This window comes from Mytilus californianus, unplaced genomic scaffold (assembly GCF_021869535.1).
Source record: "Mytilus californianus isolate M0D057914Y unplaced genomic scaffold, xbMytCali1.0.p SCAF_10, whole genome shotgun sequence".
NCBI lineage: Eukaryota > Metazoa > Mollusca > Bivalvia > Mytilida > Mytilidae > Mytilus > Mytilus californianus.
Window position 1 is genome coordinate 71,296,867 of NW_026262582.1, and position 21,886 is coordinate 71,318,752.

The 21,886-nt window shown below is 31.7% G+C and overlaps 1 protein-coding gene across 22 annotated transcripts in view; it reads right to left on the reverse strand.

Annotated features, from left to right (window-relative positions):
- Positions 1–8,403: 8,403 nt before the first annotated feature.
- Positions 8,404–21,886, reverse strand: part of LOC127718464 (uncharacterized protein KIAA2012 homolog) — a 115,309-nt gene continuing 101,826 nt past the window's right edge. For 21 of the 22 annotated variants that reach the window (XM_052224489.1, XM_052224488.1, XM_052224496.1 and 18 more), the window contains 4 exons: positions 15,265–15,473; positions 14,194–14,366; positions 12,462–12,612; positions 8,404–11,454 (listed from right to left, as the gene is read on the reverse strand). In XM_052224489.1, the coding sequence (XP_052080449.1) occupies positions 11,208–11,454; positions 12,462–12,612; positions 14,194–14,366; positions 15,265–15,473 (780 nt within the window). In that variant the 3' untranslated portion in view covers positions 8,404–11,207. The other variant, XM_052224503.1, reaches the window with a different exon arrangement.

A 21,886-nucleotide genomic window follows, 5' to 3' on the forward strand; every position in this document is an offset into this window, starting at 1 on the left:
TCCACCAATGAATGACATTTTGCATGACTCTTATATATCCCACATTATTTTCTTTATATATTAATGATTTACCCCCTATTTTTGACTCCACATGTGATCCGCCCAAGTTAGATGATAATGATATTTCATGTTTGTTATATGCTGACGATTTAGTTCTTATTTATGGCCTACAAAAATGCCTTGATAAGCTAAGTTTATATTGCACTAGTTGGGATTTAACAGTAAATCTTGACAAAACCAAAATTATGATTTTTAACAAATCTGGTAAAAAACTTTCAAAAGACAAGTTTGTATTTAATGATTATGTTTTGGAACACTGTACAGAATATGAATATTTGGGTATACTGTTTAAACCCTCTGGTAGTTTTACTGAGGCAGTGAGACTTCTTTGTAAAAAAGCCTCAAAAGCTATATTTTGTATTAGAAAACTGTTATTTTCTGAAGATATTAATGTTTAACCCCACCTCAAGCTTTTTGATGCTTGTGCTAAACCTATACTTCTTTATTGTAATGAAGTTTGGTCTCTATATATGATTAAAGATATTACAAATCTAGAGTCAAAATATTGGTCATTGGCTACCAATAAAATTCAGATTGAATTTGCAAAAACTTTAATTGGAGTAAATAAAACAGCTGTCAATTTAGCAGTGCTAGCTGAACTTGGTATGTATCCAGTTTTTATAGAAGCATTAAAATGTCAATTGGCTTCTGGTTGCATGTGATAAAATCTGGTAATAATTGTTTACTTAAAGATGTATATAGTTCAAACCTGCAATTAACCAATGGATTTGCGAACTTGAAAGATTGAACAGCTACTTGCTACATTAAATTTTTCACATGTTTGGGAAAATCATGATACTATTTCAAAAAGGCGTTTATTATATGCACTTCATACCAAACTTAATGATAGATATCTGAATTATTGGAAAGAAAATATTTTTTGTGATGATAAACCATTGCACGGTAATAAGCTCAGAACATATAGGCAGCTTAAAGACAATTACAAATTGGAAACCTATTTATTGTTAGATATTGACAGAAAAGTAATAGGACATTTTGCCAAAATTCGCATAAGTAATAGTGTTCTTAAAATTGAACAAGGACGACACACTAAAACACCTGTAGAAGAAAGAATTTGTCCCTTGTGTCTTTTAGAAGTAGAAGATGAATTTCATTTCACTATAATATGTACAAAACTAAATACAATTAGAGAACAATTATTTTCCAAAATTAGTGAAATAGTTCCCTCTTTTTTAAATATGACTAATGAAGAAAAATTTAAATTTTTGTATACCTGTGGTGAGACTGATATAATTAAAATTATTGTAAAATTCATAAGCACCATGTATAATTCTAGAAATGCTTTATTGAGTACTTAATAACTTTGTGGTACCACCTCCTCAGCAGAGATTATATACATTCATTTATTATTGTAACAATATTTTCTTTTTATAATGGGGGGGGATATACAGTTATATATATATAATGTTTATAAATGTGGTCAGATTTTGTTTTTTTTTATGTTTTTGTATTGTCTTGGTAATAATCCTATAATTTTGGATTTTGAACCAATAAAATTATCTTATCTTATCTTATCTTATATATGGGTTGGTACTTAATAACAAAAATCGTATCCTCCAACAAAAGATGATCTCGAATGGTCCAAGTGGTCGTTGTCTATAGTTAAGACTGAAACCGGCTACTATAAAATATGTGTTATAGTAGTCTCAGGTTAAGAGTACAAAAAAAAGGAAAATATCTAGAGAAATAATTATTTTTTTAATGTAATCCAATGTATGATCCAAATTACAAATAAATCCAAAAGGAACAAAAAAAAACTTGACAAACACATAATCGGTACAATTGTTGTGTACAGAAAGCATAAAACAGTTAATTTTTCCACCCAAATTGTACCGTTTGTAGTTATTTTTATATATTTATTTATATTATATATATACTCTGGGAACAGTATATCTGACAATATATATGTTTCTGATATACTATACTATACTATACTATTGTAAGCTTCATTTTACTTCTATAAGTTGCTTTTACTAGACCGAATACCAGGATGTCCTACCACAGAATAGGGAACCTGTCGAAAAAGTATAAACTCTCGAGTCAAAAGTTGGTATATGAAAATTGTCTAAAACAATGCATGAAATTAAAATTCGTTTATATTTTAAACCTGAGACGAATGTGACACATGCACAGTTGGCTAATTTTAGAATAAAAGCCATCTTATTAAACACAAGGAACCCCCCTTTTTTGACGATCAATGCTTTTGAATGGGGACATATGGTTGAAACCCCCCTTTATCCTGGGTTTGAACTCTTCCAGTTTTAAAAATGGCTGGACCCGCCCCTGCAACACTTGATGGGTTTGCAATTACTCATCAAGGTTGGATACACCAGATACATGTATAGTATCGGATACAGTGGCCGAGTGGAGTATAAAGCAGTGTATATATTTTATGTACGTAGAATGTAAACATAATGATGTATAAAATCAGTCAGGTTTGGGCAAACTAACCACAGTTCATTTTCATGCAAAATTCATATAAGGCAAGAATAAGCATGACTAGCGATGATCTAGATTTGAATAAAAGATAAGCGAAACTGTGGTTCTCCAAAGATTAAATTTTCTAAACCTGAGATGTTGTGGTAGGAAAAGCATGACTCAAAACTGTTACCTTAATAAAAAGAATATCTACTTCTATTGCCGAATCAGTCTACGAAATAATTTTTCCCCAGTGGCTCCTTATCATTAATAATTCAACATATGCTTATCGCATGTGTAACCAAAGTCTAGATAAGGGTCAATTTGAAGTTTACATGTAACGTTCATGGAGTCAAATGATGTTGAATAATTAACTTGTACGCAAATAATACACCAGCAATATTTGTAAATTTATTATGAAAAAAATTGAACAAAACGACTGCTTTTAGCGAAATTTTATTCCATAAGCCACTTTTATAAATCTTTGAAACAAAACAAATAAATCTTATTTTATTCTATTTTTTCGCCTAAATCTTAGCATCTGCTCCCAAGATAAAAAAGATATGGATATAATTTTCCAGGATTTATTAAGGATCGGCTGTAACAATAAATTGCAATACATTCGAATTAACTCATTATAAAAAATAGTATAGATTTACTGGTCCATTTAGTGTAGGATCCGGAAAAGGGGGTGCGATGGGCCTAACGATAAATATGAGTACAAGTAAAAGGTAGCACCAATTCTCCTTGGATCCGTCCCTGACTACTCATTACTTCGCGTGGAGGATCGTGGGCTTTTAACTTGCTTTGTTAACACTGTGCTATCTATATACTTTTGTTTGATCATTTCGCGTTATAGATTTTAATAGGCAACTCTCCACCTGAGAATAAATGACATAGACGTTAGCCGCTCTGTAGGTTACTGTACAACCTTAACTTTGGTCTTTGAAAGAAGAAGGCAGGGCGGCCTCCTGCATGGTAATTAATGTTTCATTTCTTGATAGATTTTCGTCCCTGTTGGTGGCCGTATTGGTTGGAAGATCGGCTCAAGCTAATAGATATAGGAAGATGTGGTATGAGTGCCAATGAGACAACTCTCCATCCAAGTTACAATTTATAAAAGTAAACCATTATAGGTCAAGGTACGGCCTTCAACACGGAGCATCGGCTCACACCGAACAGCAAGCTATAAAGGGCCCCAAAAAATTACTAGTGTAAAACCATTCAAACGGAAAAACCAACGGTTTAATCTATATAAAAACGAGAAACTAGAAACACGTATGAACCACATAAACAGACGACAACTACTAAAGCTACATAACTTTACATTTGTTTGGAACACCTCTATAAAAATTCCAAAAGGAAATTTCTCTTTGATAGATTGAGCAGCTACTAACTTTTTTGTACATTGATGTATTGCCACGCAAAACAAAACTTTGTTTCGATCCGTAAGTGACACAACTAAAAAATTCTGATAAATCTGATTGCAAATGTATTTGCTGCAACTCATATAAAGTCTTTTTTCAAATGAGAACCTTAGGTAAATATGCTAGATATTCTTACTGGGGGTTTGATGAGGTGATTAAAGCCCTAAATTTTCTCCTTGACAACATTTATGTACGTTTCGGCAATAAACTAGGTATTCTCAGGGCACCAATTGTGCCCCTTTAATAGCAGACTTGTTCCTATACAATCTAATTAAAATATAGAACTCTGATTTCGTTACACTTCATATATCTTTTTTCGAGCTGTATTTAGAGATACAAATTTGGAATTTGTTGCTTTGCCAATTCTTTGACATGAAAGTTGCAGTAGTACCAATCGTAAGGGTATTAATTTTGAAAGTTGAGTTCGTTGTTGTTTTTCAGCGGGAATAACTTGTGAACGCAACATTCTTTTGGTAATTGTTGCCCTTCGTGGAGATGGTTTATTAATTTGTGTTTTCATGACATTCTGACGTTTGTATGATAAATCACGTCTTATTTGTAGTAATTCTTCTTAAAGTTTTATATCCTTTTCGATAGTTCTTTTACATTTGAGGCAAATTCCATTTTTTGAAGAGGACGACGGGAAAAAGGTCTGGCAGAACTTTCACCACATTGCCTGTCTTTTCATCTATCAGTTTCAGTTTTTGTGTATACTTTTTGTTTATGATTTTAAAGCCATCAGACTCAACTAGTGTTTGAACAAACGAAAAGCCACATCGTTAAAGATTTCCATACACCAAATATAGTTGACATATTGCATACAGTATTAGAAAAACAGCCCAAAAACAAAAACTTAACTTGAACCAATGAACCATGAAAATGAGGTCAAGGTCAGATGACACCTGCCAGTTGGACATGTATACCTTACAATCATTCCCAGGGGCGGATCCAGCCATTTTAAAAGGGGGGTTCCAACCATATATCCCCATTCAAAACCATTGATCGTCAAAAAAGGGGGAGCTCCAACCCCATACAAATTTCCGTACACAGAATACAGGTTTTTCGAATTACCTTCATCAGGTAATATAAGCTGAAGCCCAAAAGGGGCCTACTGGTCCTAGTAGTTCATCTTCAGTGACGTGTGAACAGTAGCTTGACACTGATGGTGTGAGTTGGAACTCTTCTCGTGACCAGGCGTGTTTGACATCGATCTAAATTGAATAGGATTGCAAGTTTTCCTGCTGCAGGACGGTGGTTCTCATTGATTACTCTGTGTTGCTCCACCTTTACTTTTACCTATCCTGTATTTAGCACCTCTATCAGATGAACCACTGGCACTGTTATCTTTTGTCAGTGTAGATTAAACTTGTTGAATCCTTATGAATTGTCACTGTATGAATATCCTCGGACACCAAGAAAAACGGTACACTTATAAAATAAGTTAGATAAAAATATTGAACAAATACTCTGTACACTGTACATACCCCACCAACATGATATCAGAGACACATGTGTATATATGTCTCTGATTATATCTACAAAGTTACAGTTCCCATTTCTGATGGTACTGCAACTTAAATGTTATCACATATATATCTTGTCCATATCACATAACTGTTTACTACTTCACTTCAGTATCATAAGATTAATGCACTCTTTTGGTGCAAGCCGTAAAACATAGTCCAGCACTAATCTTCTCAAAATGTACATGTTGTCAAGTTGACAAGAAATGAAACTTTGAGCAGTCAATAATTAATTGTAGCAAGTTGTTACTCTCATGAAATAGTTCATCAAACAGAGTCCCACTGATAATGTCCTTAAGATAGCATTTCAATTTGTCGATGAACGGAAACCTAATGTGATTTTCCTCCAAGGCTTTACACTTGATTATAAAGTGTTGACGATCTTCAGGTTCATGTGTACATAGTTGACAAATTGGACTTACGGAGTGTCTGCTGAATTTTGCTCTGTCTTGTTGAAGTGTGTAGGTTCCACAAGCAAGCCTTGGATTTAATGTTACGTAGTTTGACAGCAAAAGGCTCTGCTCCCCCACTTAACCAAATATTATGAGTAAACAAGAGTGCGCACGCTGAAATGTCTCGCCTTCTTTACTAATCATTGATATTATGTTGATAGTCTTAAATATAAAGCTTTATTACAACTGTCACATAAACTTAACATTAACCAAGTAAACTAAACATTGACCAATGAACCATGAAAATGAGGTCAAGGTCAGATAAATAATGCTAGGCAGGCATGTACAGCTAACAATTCTTCCATACAACAAATATAGTTGATCTATTGTTGATAGTTTAAGAAAAACAGACCAAAACACAAAAACTTAACACTGAGCAATGAACCTTGAAAATGAGGTCAAGGTCAAATAAAACCTGCGTGACTGACAAATAGATCATAAAATATCTCCATACACCAAATATAGTTGAACTATTGCATATAGTATTAGAAAAAAAGGCCAAAACTCAAAAAATTAACTTTGACCACTGAACCATGAAAATGAGGTCAAGGTCAGATGACACCTGCCAGATAGACATGTACACCTTACAATCATTCCATACACCAAATATAGTAGATCTATTGCATACAGTATAAGAAAAACAGACCAAAACACAAAAACTTAACTATAACCACTGAACCATGAAAATGAGGTCAAGGTCAGATGACACCTGCCAGTTGGACATGTACACCTTTCAGTCCTTCCATACACCGAATATACTAGACCTATTGCTTATAGTATCTGAGATTATGGACTTGACCACCAAAACTTAACCTTGTTCACTGATCCATGAAATGAGGTCGAGGTCAAGTGAAAACTGTCTGACGGGCATGAGGACCTTGCAAGGTACGCACATACCAAATATAGTTATCCTATTACTTGTAATAAGAGAGAATTTAACATTACAAAAAATCTTAACTTTTTTTTCAAGTAGTCACTGAACCATGAAAATGAGGTCAAGGATTTTGGACATGTGACTGACCGAAACTTCGTAACATGAGGCATCCATATACAAAGTTTGAAGCATCCAGATCTTCCACCTTCTAAAATATAAAGCTTTTAAGAAGTTAGCTAACGCCGCCGCCGGATCACTATCCCTATGTCGAGCTTTCTGCGACAAGTGTCGCAGGCTCGACAATAAAAACTGACCGACATGATACAGTCCATGGAGCTGAATTGGCGTTATTTACCAATAAACAAACTCGAGACCAAAAGTTTAAAAAGTCCAAACTAATAAAACATTTTGATTCCCGAAAACCAAACAGACCTTAATAAAACAAATATCTGCCGGCAGCACACCTATGATGTCACCTAGTTTAGGCGCAAAAGAAGATACTAAATTTGCGACAGTAAAACAAAAGATGGACATCCGCAAAGCGTCAAATACAATACACTTATCTCTAAATTAGTATTGTAAATACTGGTGTATCATTGGGATATTCTATTTATAGTAACACAAGTAATGATGCATGATGAAGAATGGCAGTTTCACGTCCAATGGCAAATTGAATGCATATTACTATACTTATGTAATATGAATATGAACGCTTCTTTCTACTAATCCTGGTGTACAAGCAGAGCTGGATATTTTAACCCGATAGTTCACAAAGTTGCAGCAGTGGTGGATCCAGGAGGGTTGGAACCCCCCCTGTTTTTGACAATCGATGTTTTTGAATGAGGAAATATGGAAATATGGTTGGAACCCCGCCTTTTATCCTGGGTTGGGACCCCCCTTTTAAAAATGGCTGGATCTGCCCCTGTGCAGCATGCTGGAAGACATGTCATCCTACCCTGACACACTGATCAAATTCTCGGCCTACCATTCTTTGTTTTTACTTCTAAATACCTCATGCATAGCAAAGAAGCAGCAAGTATTAATGTAAAAGTCTTTGTTTCACAGATATGGTCCAATTGTACTAACTACATTCCTGTCATATAACTTTTCCTCAAAAGTGACCTACCTAATTAGACTTATCACCAGGTTTGTACTTACACGATGGGTGTGACATGTGGAGCAGGATCTACTTACCCTCCTGGATCACCTGAGATCACCCCAGGTCTTCGATGGGGTGTATTTTGCCCAGTTTTTATTTTTATGTTGTGTTTTCAACTTTTATGTACTGTTGTCTGTGTTTTGGTTTGTTTTTTGATTCTTGTCATGGCATTGTCAGTTTGTTTTCGACTTATGAGTTTGATTATCCTGTTGGTATCTTTCACCTCTCTTTAACCTGACTGGGGATTAATCCCAGGTCATGACCTTTCGTATTCACAAGTAATGCCATTGACCAGGAGGTTTTCAAATTAAGATATAAAACCCATAAGGAACTACTACTTTGCAGCAATCTTTTAAGGGAGAAGATTTTTCTTGAGAAAAAAAGAACTATGAGGATTTAAGAGGACGTTGAATGCACAAAGATGCCTGTAAGTCAGCCAGTAAGGCCTAGAGATAAAAGAACAACCAAATCATTCATAAACAGAGTTTATTTGTAACCATAAACATCTGCAAGAGTTGTATCAATGATTTAAACATGAAAGTTATGTAAAATAAATTATATTGACACCTCCCAAACCGACATGTAAAATTTTATTTTTAGAAATAATTTTCAAATATAAAAAAGGGTTTTAGCTTATAATTTAAGGTAGACAAAAATATATTAAACTATTAATCTGTAAACACAATATGAAAAAAATAGAAATAAAGTAAAACTGGTATTGAAAAATAAGGTGATTTTTAAAATCATACTTGTACAACTTAATAACTTTCAAAAATCTTTGAAAAGTTGTTGGAAAATACATTCATAAAATTTCAAATATTTAAATAAAAAATATAGCTTAAATATATTTTTTTTTTTTATATTAACAGTTACAAAAATACATCCAAAATAGTTTCTTAAGCACATTGTTTTTAATTTGATATTATGCAAATTAGTCTTCAATAATTATCTCCCCTTACAAAAACAGCTTAACTTACAAAAACAATGGCAAGACTATAAATATAAACAGCAATGAGGATTTTCATAAATATAAATCTATTTATAACTAAATGTTTTGGAATGTCGGAAAACAGATAAGTACACCATTCTTAAGTGATTTCTATAAAAAGGACAGTGGATTTTTCTAATGTAAATTAAAATATTTATAGAATTTGCAGACAAAAAAAAAAAAAAATAAATTTTGAAAAAAAAAAGTTTTTTTTTAATTTCAACATAAATGTAGGTTGAATATAATACTTCCATGGTTGAAACAATAAGCAATATATAAAAAAGACTTCCAAATCAGTTTGAACTGGTTCAAAATATATCTTTCATAAGAATATACTGACATCTATTTATTCCACCAGAGTTATTCTATGACGAAAATAATTAGAACCCTTTTGGTTCACTACAAGATCATTACCCTTAACAAATCTATAAAAATCTAAAAATAGATTTCCATCTTTTTAATAGAACCCATTTCACAGAAAATGTGCGGAAGCTTAAAGCAAACAGATTTTATTGAAAGACTCCATTTTGGACGGATTACAAAAAGAAAACATTTTACACAATAAAATCAACAATAAGACATATAAAATCTATAAAACCTACTTAACAATGATGATTGCATCCACATTTTCAACAATACAGTTAGGTGCAGATGTAACATTCTATATATATGGTTTGATCAACTTCCAACATGTGTTAAAATGTTTTTGTTACAGAATCTATTTTACAAGAATATTTGGTTTGCGAGAGGCACTGAGAGCTAGTTGATAAGAAATATAATCAAAAAGGCAGAAAAGTTCCTTCTGAAAATAAACTTGACATAAAATACTACTCGATTTTTTTGTTAAATTTTCTATTCAAGAAATAACTAGCCAAACAAGGAAGGTAATTTTTGTTTACAAACCTGAATAAATTTACTAGTCATGGAAAATGAGAAGGATGCTGATTTTGACTTTCAAAATAATCATTTGGAAAAATATACTGATAATTATTGTAAACACAATGGAATGTTTCATCTGCTCCCATCTGTAGATAATAAACAATTACATTGATTCATAGCTGAATAACAACAAAGTTAATATCAAGTAGCAGCAATAGGATTGGACAATATCAGTAAAAATCTGATCAATGAAATGAAAGCAAACTAAATTGGCACTCTGAACATCAAAATATTTTTATGTTACTTGGCACTGAAATTCTATTGGCTTTTTATTTTAAACTTCCAATTTCCCTAAATAGAATTTTTAAACTTTTTTTATCATGATTTGAGAGCAAAATTTTTAAATCCTTTAATATATTACATATAAAATATAATAAATGCATCAACAATTATCCATTGGCCAAACTTTTAACATGTAAATGTGTGCTAGTTTAAAAACTACAGTATAAATAAAAGCATGTGATCATAAATATAAATAAGCATCATAAATGCAAAATATTATATAAATGTAAAATATCATATAAATGCAAAATAATTTATATTTTTATTAAATAAAAAAAAGAAGAAAAGAAATTTGGTTTATAAAAAAATAATTTAATTCTCCCTTTAATACTACTATGTTTAACCCCACAAGGTCACATCAGGTCCGATTATTAAGTTGTTGTAAAAAAACAAAATGGTTGTCATATTTTGATTAAAAACAACCTAAGCATAATATGGAAATCTATCAAAATTATTTAATTTTTCAATTCCTTTAGATTAAAAAATTTAAATTAAAGCAGTAGAAAGAAAAAGTATAAAAATCTGTATTTTTTTCAAGTTTATTTAAAAAGTTCTGTCAAACTACTACATATCTCCGTTATCAAGAACTATGACTCTTTTGAAACATCAACAAAATATCACAGAAAAGCTTTCTTTGCACTGGATCATCTCTATGGTAACAAAAATAGGGACCATCTCAAAAACATATTATTTCTTCCTACACATAGTTTTCATATCATTCTGAAATACGATCTCAATTTGCAATGAAAAAAGATCAGTTGATAGTTTGGTCTTCAAATATATAGAATTAATGATTTTTTTGACAAAGCTCAGAATTACTTAGCCATTTCCATTTGTTTAAAACATCCTAACCAATTTTCAACTAGCGACACTAAAACTGGCTTAATTTCAATAGTTCAAGTAAAGAACTTTGGAAATCTGGAATGTTCAACCAATTCCAATTCAATATTAGAAATTAGGACACTAATACTGGCTTAATTTCACGAGTTCTAGAATAGAACTTTTGAATTCTGGATTGTCCAACCCAAACCAATTCAAATGTTTCAATAATTGAAAGTACAGCACTAATACTGGCTTAATTTCAAGAGTTCAAATTCTGGAACGTCTAACCCAAACCAATTCAATAATTCAAAGTATGAGAACACAAAGGCTTCTGTAATGTTATGTGAATGATCCAGTCCACGAGCCTCCACTTGTAATGTTCGATTAAATTTAAGTCTAGCTTCCATCTCGGCTTGTTTCCTTGCCATTTCTTCTGCAAGTCTTCTTGCTTCTTCCATCGCTCTCTGAGCTTCTTCTTCTCGTCTTTTCCTAAAAAGAATATCAAAATACAATGCATCCTCTTTAAAACAAAGCCTTAATTCGATTAAAGAGTTTTGGAGGCTTTTATTCTTTGACATAAACTCAGATCAAACTTCCATTTCGCTGAACTAGTATACATTATTATTTAGGGGGACAGATGAATCCCGCCTTAGGGTGCAAGATTTTCTCGCTGCCTGGAAGCTAGCTAGACCCATTGGTGGCCTTAGGCAGTTTTCTGCTCTTTGGTGGGGTTCTTGTCTCTTTGACACATTCCCTGTTTCTATTCTCAATTCTGTTGTTTTCGTTACTAAATTTACATCTTTACTCTGTTCCTCAACTTGGCAAACATTGTATCTTAATATGACATTTTCATTGTTTTATAAAAGCATGCAACTTTGATGAATAATATCGGAATATAAAATAAAAGAACAGGATTCGAATGTCCACCGCGTTGCACATATTTTATCTGTCCAAGGCCAATATTTTTTTTTAATAAATATCTTGGAGAAATGAAGGCTAGAGAGCAAATGCAATGCAATTTCCAATATAACTAATGTTTTCAAGGGGCATAACTCTTTTAAAAATAAATGATCAGCACTGATTTTCAAATTTGTCAGAGACATTGCTGATATAAACCTATGATAGAAGTTTCATAAAAATCTTGCAAGAATTTTACATGTGAGAGCACTAAGAATGCAATTTTCAATATAATTAATATTTCCAAGGGAGACATAGAAGTATTTACACTTGTATTCAAATTCGTACGCCATTACTTAAGACCACACAAGTTACCACAAAATATTGCATTACAGATCAAAATATTGGATGTCATAATTCAAAAAAGATCATTGTATGGCGCCAGAAGGTTATTCAAAGACAGACTGGGGTCATTCGAAGACAAAATTGAGCTGAATACCCAAAAGTGTAAATATCTTTTTTAAGCCATGTACAAAAAAAAAGTCTGATTGTTTTAGTATTTGGAGATTAAAATAACGAAAGTGTGTCCTTAATCTTACTTGTCTTCCTCTTCTTTCCTTTTCCTTTCCTCTTCCTCTAATTTCTTCTTTCTCTCATACTCCAACCTCTCTTCCTCAGCCATCTTTGCCATCATTTCCTCCTCTTCCTTCCTTCTCTCTTCTTCCTCTCTCTGTCTCTCTAACATCTCCTCTGCAAAAACAATGTCAAATATTTTAAGTTTTTTTCTTTTTTACTAAAATATTTTGCACAGATATACTAAACAAAATACTATGCACCGTCTCCAAAAATAAATTTATTTGTATAAGGTTTAGAAACAGGTATAATGCAAGGTTTTGCCGAGCACTTCTCTCCTGTTTCAAGCGGAGTCCACATAAATTTTATATTTCGAGACAATGTATGGTTGTTCTTTTTATACAGGAACTCTAACAATTGTTCGTAATGAAATATTTTGAGTAAAAACAAAAAAAGTCATTTACACTCCAATAAACTCGAAGTAGTATAAAAATCCAGTAAACAATTTTGAAAATTCATAAATTTTGCGGTGTTTTTTTTTAATGCGAAAATTACAACAGCATAAGCTTCATAACAAAATAATAACTCATATTTGAAATTTTTAAAAGCATTTGTATATGCAGCATTTCTTGAGATCTTAATTATATAATTCTTACAGTTTTGCTATTGTTCAAAATTTCACAATTTTATAATAAAGGCACACAGGAAATCTTGAATTTGCAGAAGATCACATCATGGCACTGGATTATATTGACTAAATATCAAACATATTAACTCTTATTATACATGCAATACTATCTTTGTGAATCACGTCGAGTCAGAATGGGAACGTTAAATCCAATGCCTTGTGTAGAGAGAGTGCCATGCTTTCTGCACGTTTTAAGAACCCTTGTAATAAATCTTTGAGGGGTCAGTAGGTGGCCTGTTGCAATGAGGGGTCACAAGGTGGCCTGTTGCAAGGCAAAATTTTTGTCCCTTTCCAATATACCCTCATTTTCCAGTGGCAGTCTAAATATTCCCGACCTTCATTCTAGACAACCTCTATTTCAGGACCTACCTAGTATAATATTTATTGTTAATTTGTTCTCGTCCTGAACATGCATTAAATATTTGCCACTGTACATTAAGAAACCAACATCGACCGATAGATCTATGTTAATCCACACTCAGTCAAAATGTCTTCCCATTGATCTATGTGAATCCACACTCAGTCAAAATGTCTTAACATAACATTTCTGTATCCATCAATCGATCTATGTGAATCCACACTCAGTCGAAATGTCTAATATCTATCTATGTGAATCCACACTCAGTCAAAATGTCTAAACATCTATCTATGTGAATCCACACTCAGTCAAAATGTCTAAACATCGATCTATGTGAATCCACACTCAGTCAAAATGTCTTACCATAACATTTCTGTATTCATCAATCGATCTATGTGAATCCAAACTCAGTCAAAATGTCTTACCATTGATCTATGTGAATCCACACACAGTCAAAATGTCTTACCATTGATCTATGTGAAACCACACTCAGTCAAAATGTCTAAACATCGATCTATGTGAATCCACACTCAGTCAAAATGTCTAATCATTGATCTATGTGAATCCAAACTCAGTCAAAATGTCTAATCATTGATCTATGTGAATCCAAACTCAGTCAAAATGTCTTACCATTGATCTATGTGAATCCACACACAGTCAAAATGTCTTACCATTGATCTATGTGAATCCACACACAGTCAAAATGTCTTACCATAACGTTTCTGTTCCTCCTCTGCCTGTTTCCTCTTCATTTCTTCAAGTTTACGTTGATATTCCTCCTTCCTTCTTCTCTCTTTCTCTGCCTCAGCTTTTTGTTTGGCCATTTTCTCCTCTTCTAACTGGGCCTCTCTTTCTCGTTCTTCATCTTCTTCCATTTTTCTTTGTCTGCAAAAGTGTTTAAATTAGATGTGAAAGATATTGTTTTCAAATTTTTTCAGAAGTCTAATCAGCATTCTTAATTGATATTTAAATAAGATTTATGATACTGGTTTCTATATTTATAGTACAGCTTTGTGAAAAAGAGTTATAGTTCCCACCCTTGCTGGGCTACACTATAAAGTTCTTATTCCAACATCTTTTTTCATGATAATTTAGATGTTATAGTTTGTTTGTATTAAAACATCATTACATATGGGTCTTCAACACAGCGAGAAAATCCTGCACCCAGAGGCTGGCTTCAGCTGGCCCCTAAACAAAAATGTGTACTAGTTCAGTAAAAATGGATGTCAAACAAAACCACAAAACATATAAATGAACCAAATTTGTAAAAACATACAAGAGTAACAAGGGCCGGAGGTTCCTGACTTGGGACAGGCGCAAAAATGTTTTTAAAGAGGCTAACATTTGAATGTGAAAGGAAGAAAAATAAGACTTTCAACATGCTTTCATTTATTTTTGCACATTGTCAAGAAATCTTGTATAAAATTTAGATGTGGTATGATAACCAATGAGACAACTATTCACCGGAGATGAAAGGACCAGGATGTAAACAAATATAGGGAACTGAACAGTCTTCAACACACCCCAAATAGTAAGCTATAAATGGTTCAGGCATGACAAAATGTGAAACAATTCAAAGGAGGAAACCAAACACCTCAAAAATGACAAAATGTGAAACAATTCAAAGGAGGAAACCAAACACCTCTAAAATGACAAAATTAATAAAAATAAATATGACAGACAGCAAACAACAACCACTGAATTACAGGCTCCTATTTTAGGACAGCTACATCAATTTTGCTTATATTGTGATAAGGAATTACTCCCCTTATCTTAAACATACCGTTTTGCCTCGAGTGTTTTGCGTCTCTCAGCCTCCATTTCCCTCTTAAGTTGTTCAGCCCTTTCTTGTTCATCTCTCTCCCTTCTTGCTTGTTCTTCTTTCTCTCGTCGTTTCCTTTCCACGTCCTCTTTACGCTTGGCAGCTTGTGCTGCACGTTTGGCTGCCCTAGCTTCACGATTGGAAATCATTCGTAATCTGGCAGCTTCATCCTAAAAATGAGTTGAAAGTAATTTTAGAATTGGTAGCAAGTTTAATTTACAACAGTAGAAATTTATAAACAGTCTTAGGTTCAGATGTCATAAAACATCAATGATATAGCCAAGCCATATTTAATAATTAATGTACTATCAGACTTATCTCCCTTTCGACATGTTACAATTTGGAAGTCAATTCAAAGTATCTTAAGAATTTTCTCTTTTTTTAACTGAGGAATAAAAATAAGTATAATTTTGAAAATATTTAAAAACAAAGGGAAGAAAAATAAAGGTTTCATAGAGAGAATGGCTGTACAAAACGTATCCATGCAACTTACCAAATGAAATATTTATCCAGTAAAATTATGTGTAATAATAATAAATATGTAAATGTCTATTCATACACTAACTCCTTCAGCTGTATACTTTATTGTCAAATGAAAACACACACCAAAAATAGTTCAAGTTTGTGCAGAAAATTACAATTATATTAAATAATTAAACATGCTCTCACATATTGCATGCCACACAGCAATAAAATATTACAACAGTTATTATTTGAAATCGTGTAGTCAATTAAAACATGATTATTAATTAAAATATTTACTTTAGTTCAATAAAAATATACTGATTTCTAAATCATTAAATTTAGGACATGGCATATCATTTTCAATTATATCTTAATCTTTTAAATCTTTTACGCAAATATCCATACTTGAAGTCAAAATATGGCTTTCGTATCTAATTTCAAATTTCATTTTTCAATTAAAAATTTTAAAAGGGTCATTTTTGTACAAAGATGTGTGCAAGGGTTAAACCATCACATTTTCTCTTTATGAATTAATAAATTTTATCAAAAGAAATTAAAAGATTATATCAAATTGGTAACAAAATATTATTATAAAAATTTTAATTGCTTTATTATTGTAAAAAATTAAATAACTGAAAATTAAAATGCACTTTAAGAAAAGTTTTCAATCCATGCATGCTGACATTAACAGCTCTACTTTAAAGTGAAAAATATCTTTTGTGCTGCAAAATCATCATCATAACCAATGAAGGGGTGGGGGGCTTTCATGTCTTTATTCTTGAATATCATTTTTCTCCATTCTTTATTGCACAGTATTCTTTATTCTTTATATTTTAGCCCTTTATTCTGCACTTTTTGGCCATTATAATCTATTCTGAAAACCCCATTAAGACCCTCAATTACAGATTCTACCACAATATTTAGAAGGTTAATCAAACTCAAAAATTTTTCTCAACACGGTGTTTATCAAAAATTGATTTGATCATTCAGAACCTGTTTAAATGTGAAATACATTTATACAGTCAGGAATCTGATGTTCAGTAGTTGTCGTTTGTTGATGTGATTCATACGTGTTTCTCGTTTCTCGTTTTTTATATAGATTAGGCCGTTGGTTTTCCCGTTTGAATGGTTTTACACTAGTAATTTTTGGGCACTTTATAGTTTGCTGTTCGGTGTGAGCCAAGGCTCCGTGTTGAAGACCGTACTTTGACCTAAAATGGTTTACTTTTATAAATTTTGACTTGGATGGAGAGTTGTCTCATTGGCACTCATACCACATCTTCTTATATCTATATACAATCTGCATAAATTTATCAGATTCCAAAGAAAAAGTATCAAGTTAAATGATTATTCTTTTTATATGTATAAATGTTTAAAGTGACTTATAGGTCAAAAGGGCCAGGTGTTGATACATGTAATTACAACCACTTATTGATATATTGTTTAATATTATAAAACACATGTCACTATAATAAATAATTTGGTATTGGTATTACAAGGATACAACTGATATAAATGACAAAAAAAATTATTGTTCCAAATTGACACCATATTTATGTTTTTCACAAAATTCTACAAAAGAACCTGTAAAAACACAGGGTCCACCATATTTCTGACTGAATTATTGGCTTATGTTTAATGTCAAGCAGTAAATATTACATGCATATGCAGGAAGATGCATTTTTCTAACTTAGAGCCGACACTCATTTGCTTTAATTGCTAAGCAGCGAAATAGCAAATACCCAATTTTTAGATTTTTTTTTCAATCCAGACATGGAACTAACAATAAGTTCATGCATTTGAGGCAAGCATTTTTATCTTTAAGATTATTAAAGTTGTGATTTTAATCATTTCAAACCTCACAAAAGCATAATTAAATGTAATGAAATTCAAAAAATCATTATTTTTGTGTCAAGCACAAGCAATTTGAGCACTAAACGTCTCTATATAAATTAAATCTGTGACATTCAAAAGTCAATAAAAATGTCATGTGACATTCATAATAAAAGTGAAACATCACGTTTACATTAAGCTAGTTTAAATTTCCGTATCATAGTTATCTCCCCTGATGCACAGGTTAATTTCATGAAGCAATATTTTTTTACAACTTTTGATTTTATTTCACAATTATGATTTATTGAATTGAAAAAAAATCAATTTAAACTATAACTCAGAAATTAAAAAAATAATTAAAAATTTGAATTTTAAAAAATCAAAATAACAAAAATGTTTGCGCTATTTCCTTGTCAAATAATTGCAATAATCATTGTGACATTTATTGATTGACGATAGCTTTACGCCACATCATTTATTCATTTATTGTAATTTTTCTCAGGGGAGATAACCTTACATAAGGGAGGAAATTCATGATGTGTGAAAAAAGAAGTAAAAAAAAAACATCTTTCATTCAAAACCATGCTTTTTACCTTTGTCCTTGGCTTTTAAGGTAAAACATATTAATCTTTAAGTAAAATTTATGTAAAGTATTTGTATTCTTATTCATGAATTAACTCCATGTTCAAATAAAGTCAATTATTGACACAGTAAATTTTCTTTCCATAAATGGTAAAATTTTAACTAACGTGAAAATAAACAGTTTTTATCATTAACAACTGCAGCTCATGATAAAAAAAGAGCGCTTAATCAGCTTGCATCCTTCTTTTAATAAAATACTTGTCTGAAAATCAAGATGTTAATGCTGAAATTTTAATTTGCATCAGGACCCCTTCTGACTCAATTATTTCAAATAATTGAAGCTTGGAACAATCTCCGACTTCTTACTAAAGGCATGAAGAGAAGTTATTGCAATTGCAGACATTCATATAAACATCATATTTGAATATCGCCATGATATTAATTTGTATTCAAATCATATGACTATTGATTATAATAATTAAAAGCTTACTTTTTTGTGGTAAGTAAAAATGTTTAAGATAATCATACCTCTATTTTGTGAGAAATAAACTTGTTCTCCATTTTGACCAAATCTGACAACAATATTTCAGTTCTACACGTTTTTTTTTTTTTAAAACTATGAAATTTTTATGATCACTCCTTCTGACCCTCAAAGTTTATATGATTAGGCCACAAATAAAACAATTTGTTTGCTCTATATACCAGTACCTATATATGTTATATGATGTAAACACTTTTGATTCAAAGCACCAATATTTTTTTTTAAATCATCATAAGAATGAATCTTTTTGAAAGGGAATTTAAACAGCAAATTGTGGCTCCCATAAACAAATTACAGAAGTAATTTTGTATGCTCTACATACCGGTACCTATATATATATATTGTATGATTGTATTTTTGTTTTCAAAGCACCAAAAAGAATTGTATTATATGAGTTGCATCGGATAGAAATCAACCTTATGCAAGTGCACGTATACATGACCGATATACGTATAAGACTTAAGATTGATTCTGGAACATACAAATACGAAATAAAAGATGAATTTTGGTTTCTTTGGTAGGTTCTTATATCAACTCAATTTTCAAACAGTTACAGACTTTGCATAGAGATTTGTTCCACCTGAAATAGGTTAACAGATATTCATTTGTATATAAGGTCAATTTCTATCTGACAAAGCTCACATATAACCATTCTTTTTTAAAAGGAATTTAAACAGCAATTTTTTTAATTCAAGGCCTCCATAAATATAATACTAAAGTAATAAATATTTTGTATATCATAAAATTATAAATAATATTATAGTTAATATTTATTCTTAACATACTGTAAATTCAAAAATTATTGCGAGGTTTTTATTAATGCGAATAATGCGACTGAGTGACTATCGCAATAATAAGAACTCGCATTCAGATATCTGTTATATATACCTGTATCAGATTTTCCTGATATCGTAATAATTAATCTCGCCTTTTTGTCCATTCTTGAAAAATCGCAATAATAAATGAATGCAATAATTTCTGAATTTACAGTAATTGTTTTATGATGTTTATCAAATGTAGAGATTAAAGTAAAAAACAGTTTCACATTCAGGTTTCAGTTATAAGTGTTAATACATGTTAAGTGACTTTGATTGATTGATAGTGTGGTGATTTACACCACAACAGTACAAAGAGGCCTAGCAATAGCTAGACGAGGAACTGGGAACAAATGATAAGAAATGGACATGAAATAAAAACTGGGACAGGATGGGACACATATGAGGAACAAATGTTGACAGCAACAGGACATATATGGAAAATTGGGTGTATAAATGTCAAAAAATTATATTTATATATAACCTAACAGTGTCCCAAATGTATCAACTCTTTAAGAAATGAATTTGGAGGCCTTTCTATGCCAGAACAAACAAGACAGCTTAATTTAATACATAGATTTTCCTCTTTTCTTCCATTGCGCCATCAGCAAATGAGACTTACACAGAGTATGTACTTACCATGAGCAACACAACAGGTTCCTCATGTGGAGCAGAATCTGCTTACCCTTTTTGAGCATCCAAGATCACCCCCCCTTTTTTTTGTCATACCTTGTATTACTTAGTCCAAGTTTAAATGTAGTATTTTGTAGACTTGTGTTTGTCTTTTCATCTTTTTTGGCAATGATTTTGTCTGTCTCTCTTCGACTTCTAAATTTTGTCTCTCTTTTTTTTTTAATTCGTCCAACACTACAATGCCTGTCCCTAGAAGTTAGGGGTGGGGTGGTGGGGCTATGGATCTCAGTCAGATAGACCAGGTCAGATATCTAATCTGCACCAAAAACTTTAACACATACTAGTCTAAAACCTCATTTCTTAAAATACTACCACATGTCTAAACATGTTTTTTTTAGAATTTAAACTTTTTTTAGAATTTAAACTATCTCAAACCAATTTTCACTAGTCATTAGCTTAGGCCTAGTGGTTTTTGTCAAAGAGCAGATTTCTATATTTTCATTCGACATTCCATCAGATATACTGGGAATATATATATACAATCTATATATGGTACCTACTAGGGAAAAATTATCTAAACACACCAAAAATTATTGTAAACAAATAAATAATACACAAAGATAATCAAATTATATGTTTACACTCTCATAATATCACAGTATTTGCAGTGACCTCAACTTCTTCCTATGAACTTTGATTTTTAAATAATTTTATGGCAGGAAAGTAATTTTGTGAATTAAAACTGGTGCTGAACTAGAACACAAAGAATTATTTAAGATTTTGTAATGCAGTAAAAGAAATAATAATATAGAATTTGATCTAAATAAATTAATTTTAAAACATTATTTCAGAAGCTCACTTTCCCAGTAGTAAGCCACAAATTGTATTTTTTAATTTAATATAGATGTGCCTTTTAGATGAACAGCAATACAAGAACTGCTCCTTTGTTTTTTTTGGAATTGTCAGATATGACAATTTCACAGCCATCAAGAGGTACATATACAGTTTTCTCATATGTTTAAATTCTTGGTTTTACAGCATGCAACAAGAATAAGTTATTTTTCATCAAAGGGAGGTAATTAACACAATATTTCAGAGTTATTTCCCTTGAACCAATTATATAACTTTATTAGTTAAATGTTTCAGAACTTGAAGAGAATAGAAATAACATTGAAAGTTCATTACTTGAAAACAGATTAACACGACTTTTGTCATTTGTCAAAGATCAAAAGCACTGATTCAGCTTTTTGTTCTGAATATGCAGATTAAATATCTGACAATGAATTTTAAGCAAAACACAACCAATCAATCAAGTTCTAATGTGTGAGATTAGACCAATGTTCAACTGAGGTTGATTATATGTGATTGGACAGGCCACATAAGTCAATATCCCTAATGGACCTCAAAGTCAAGAACACAATTTGGATTTGTAAACAAAAAATATCAATAATGCAAAAATATAACCCGCCACATTCTGTATGTATGTGCCTGTCCCAAGTCAGGAGCCTGTAATTCAGTGGTTGTTGTTTGTTTATGTGTTACATATTTGTTTTTTGTTCATTTTTGTACATAAATTAGGCCGTTAGTTTTCTCGTTTGAATTGTTTTACATTGTCATTTCGGGGCCTTTTATAGCTGACTGTGCGGTATGGGCTTTGCTCATTGTTGAAGGCCGTATGGTGACCTATAGTTGTGTCATTTGGTCTCTTGTGGAG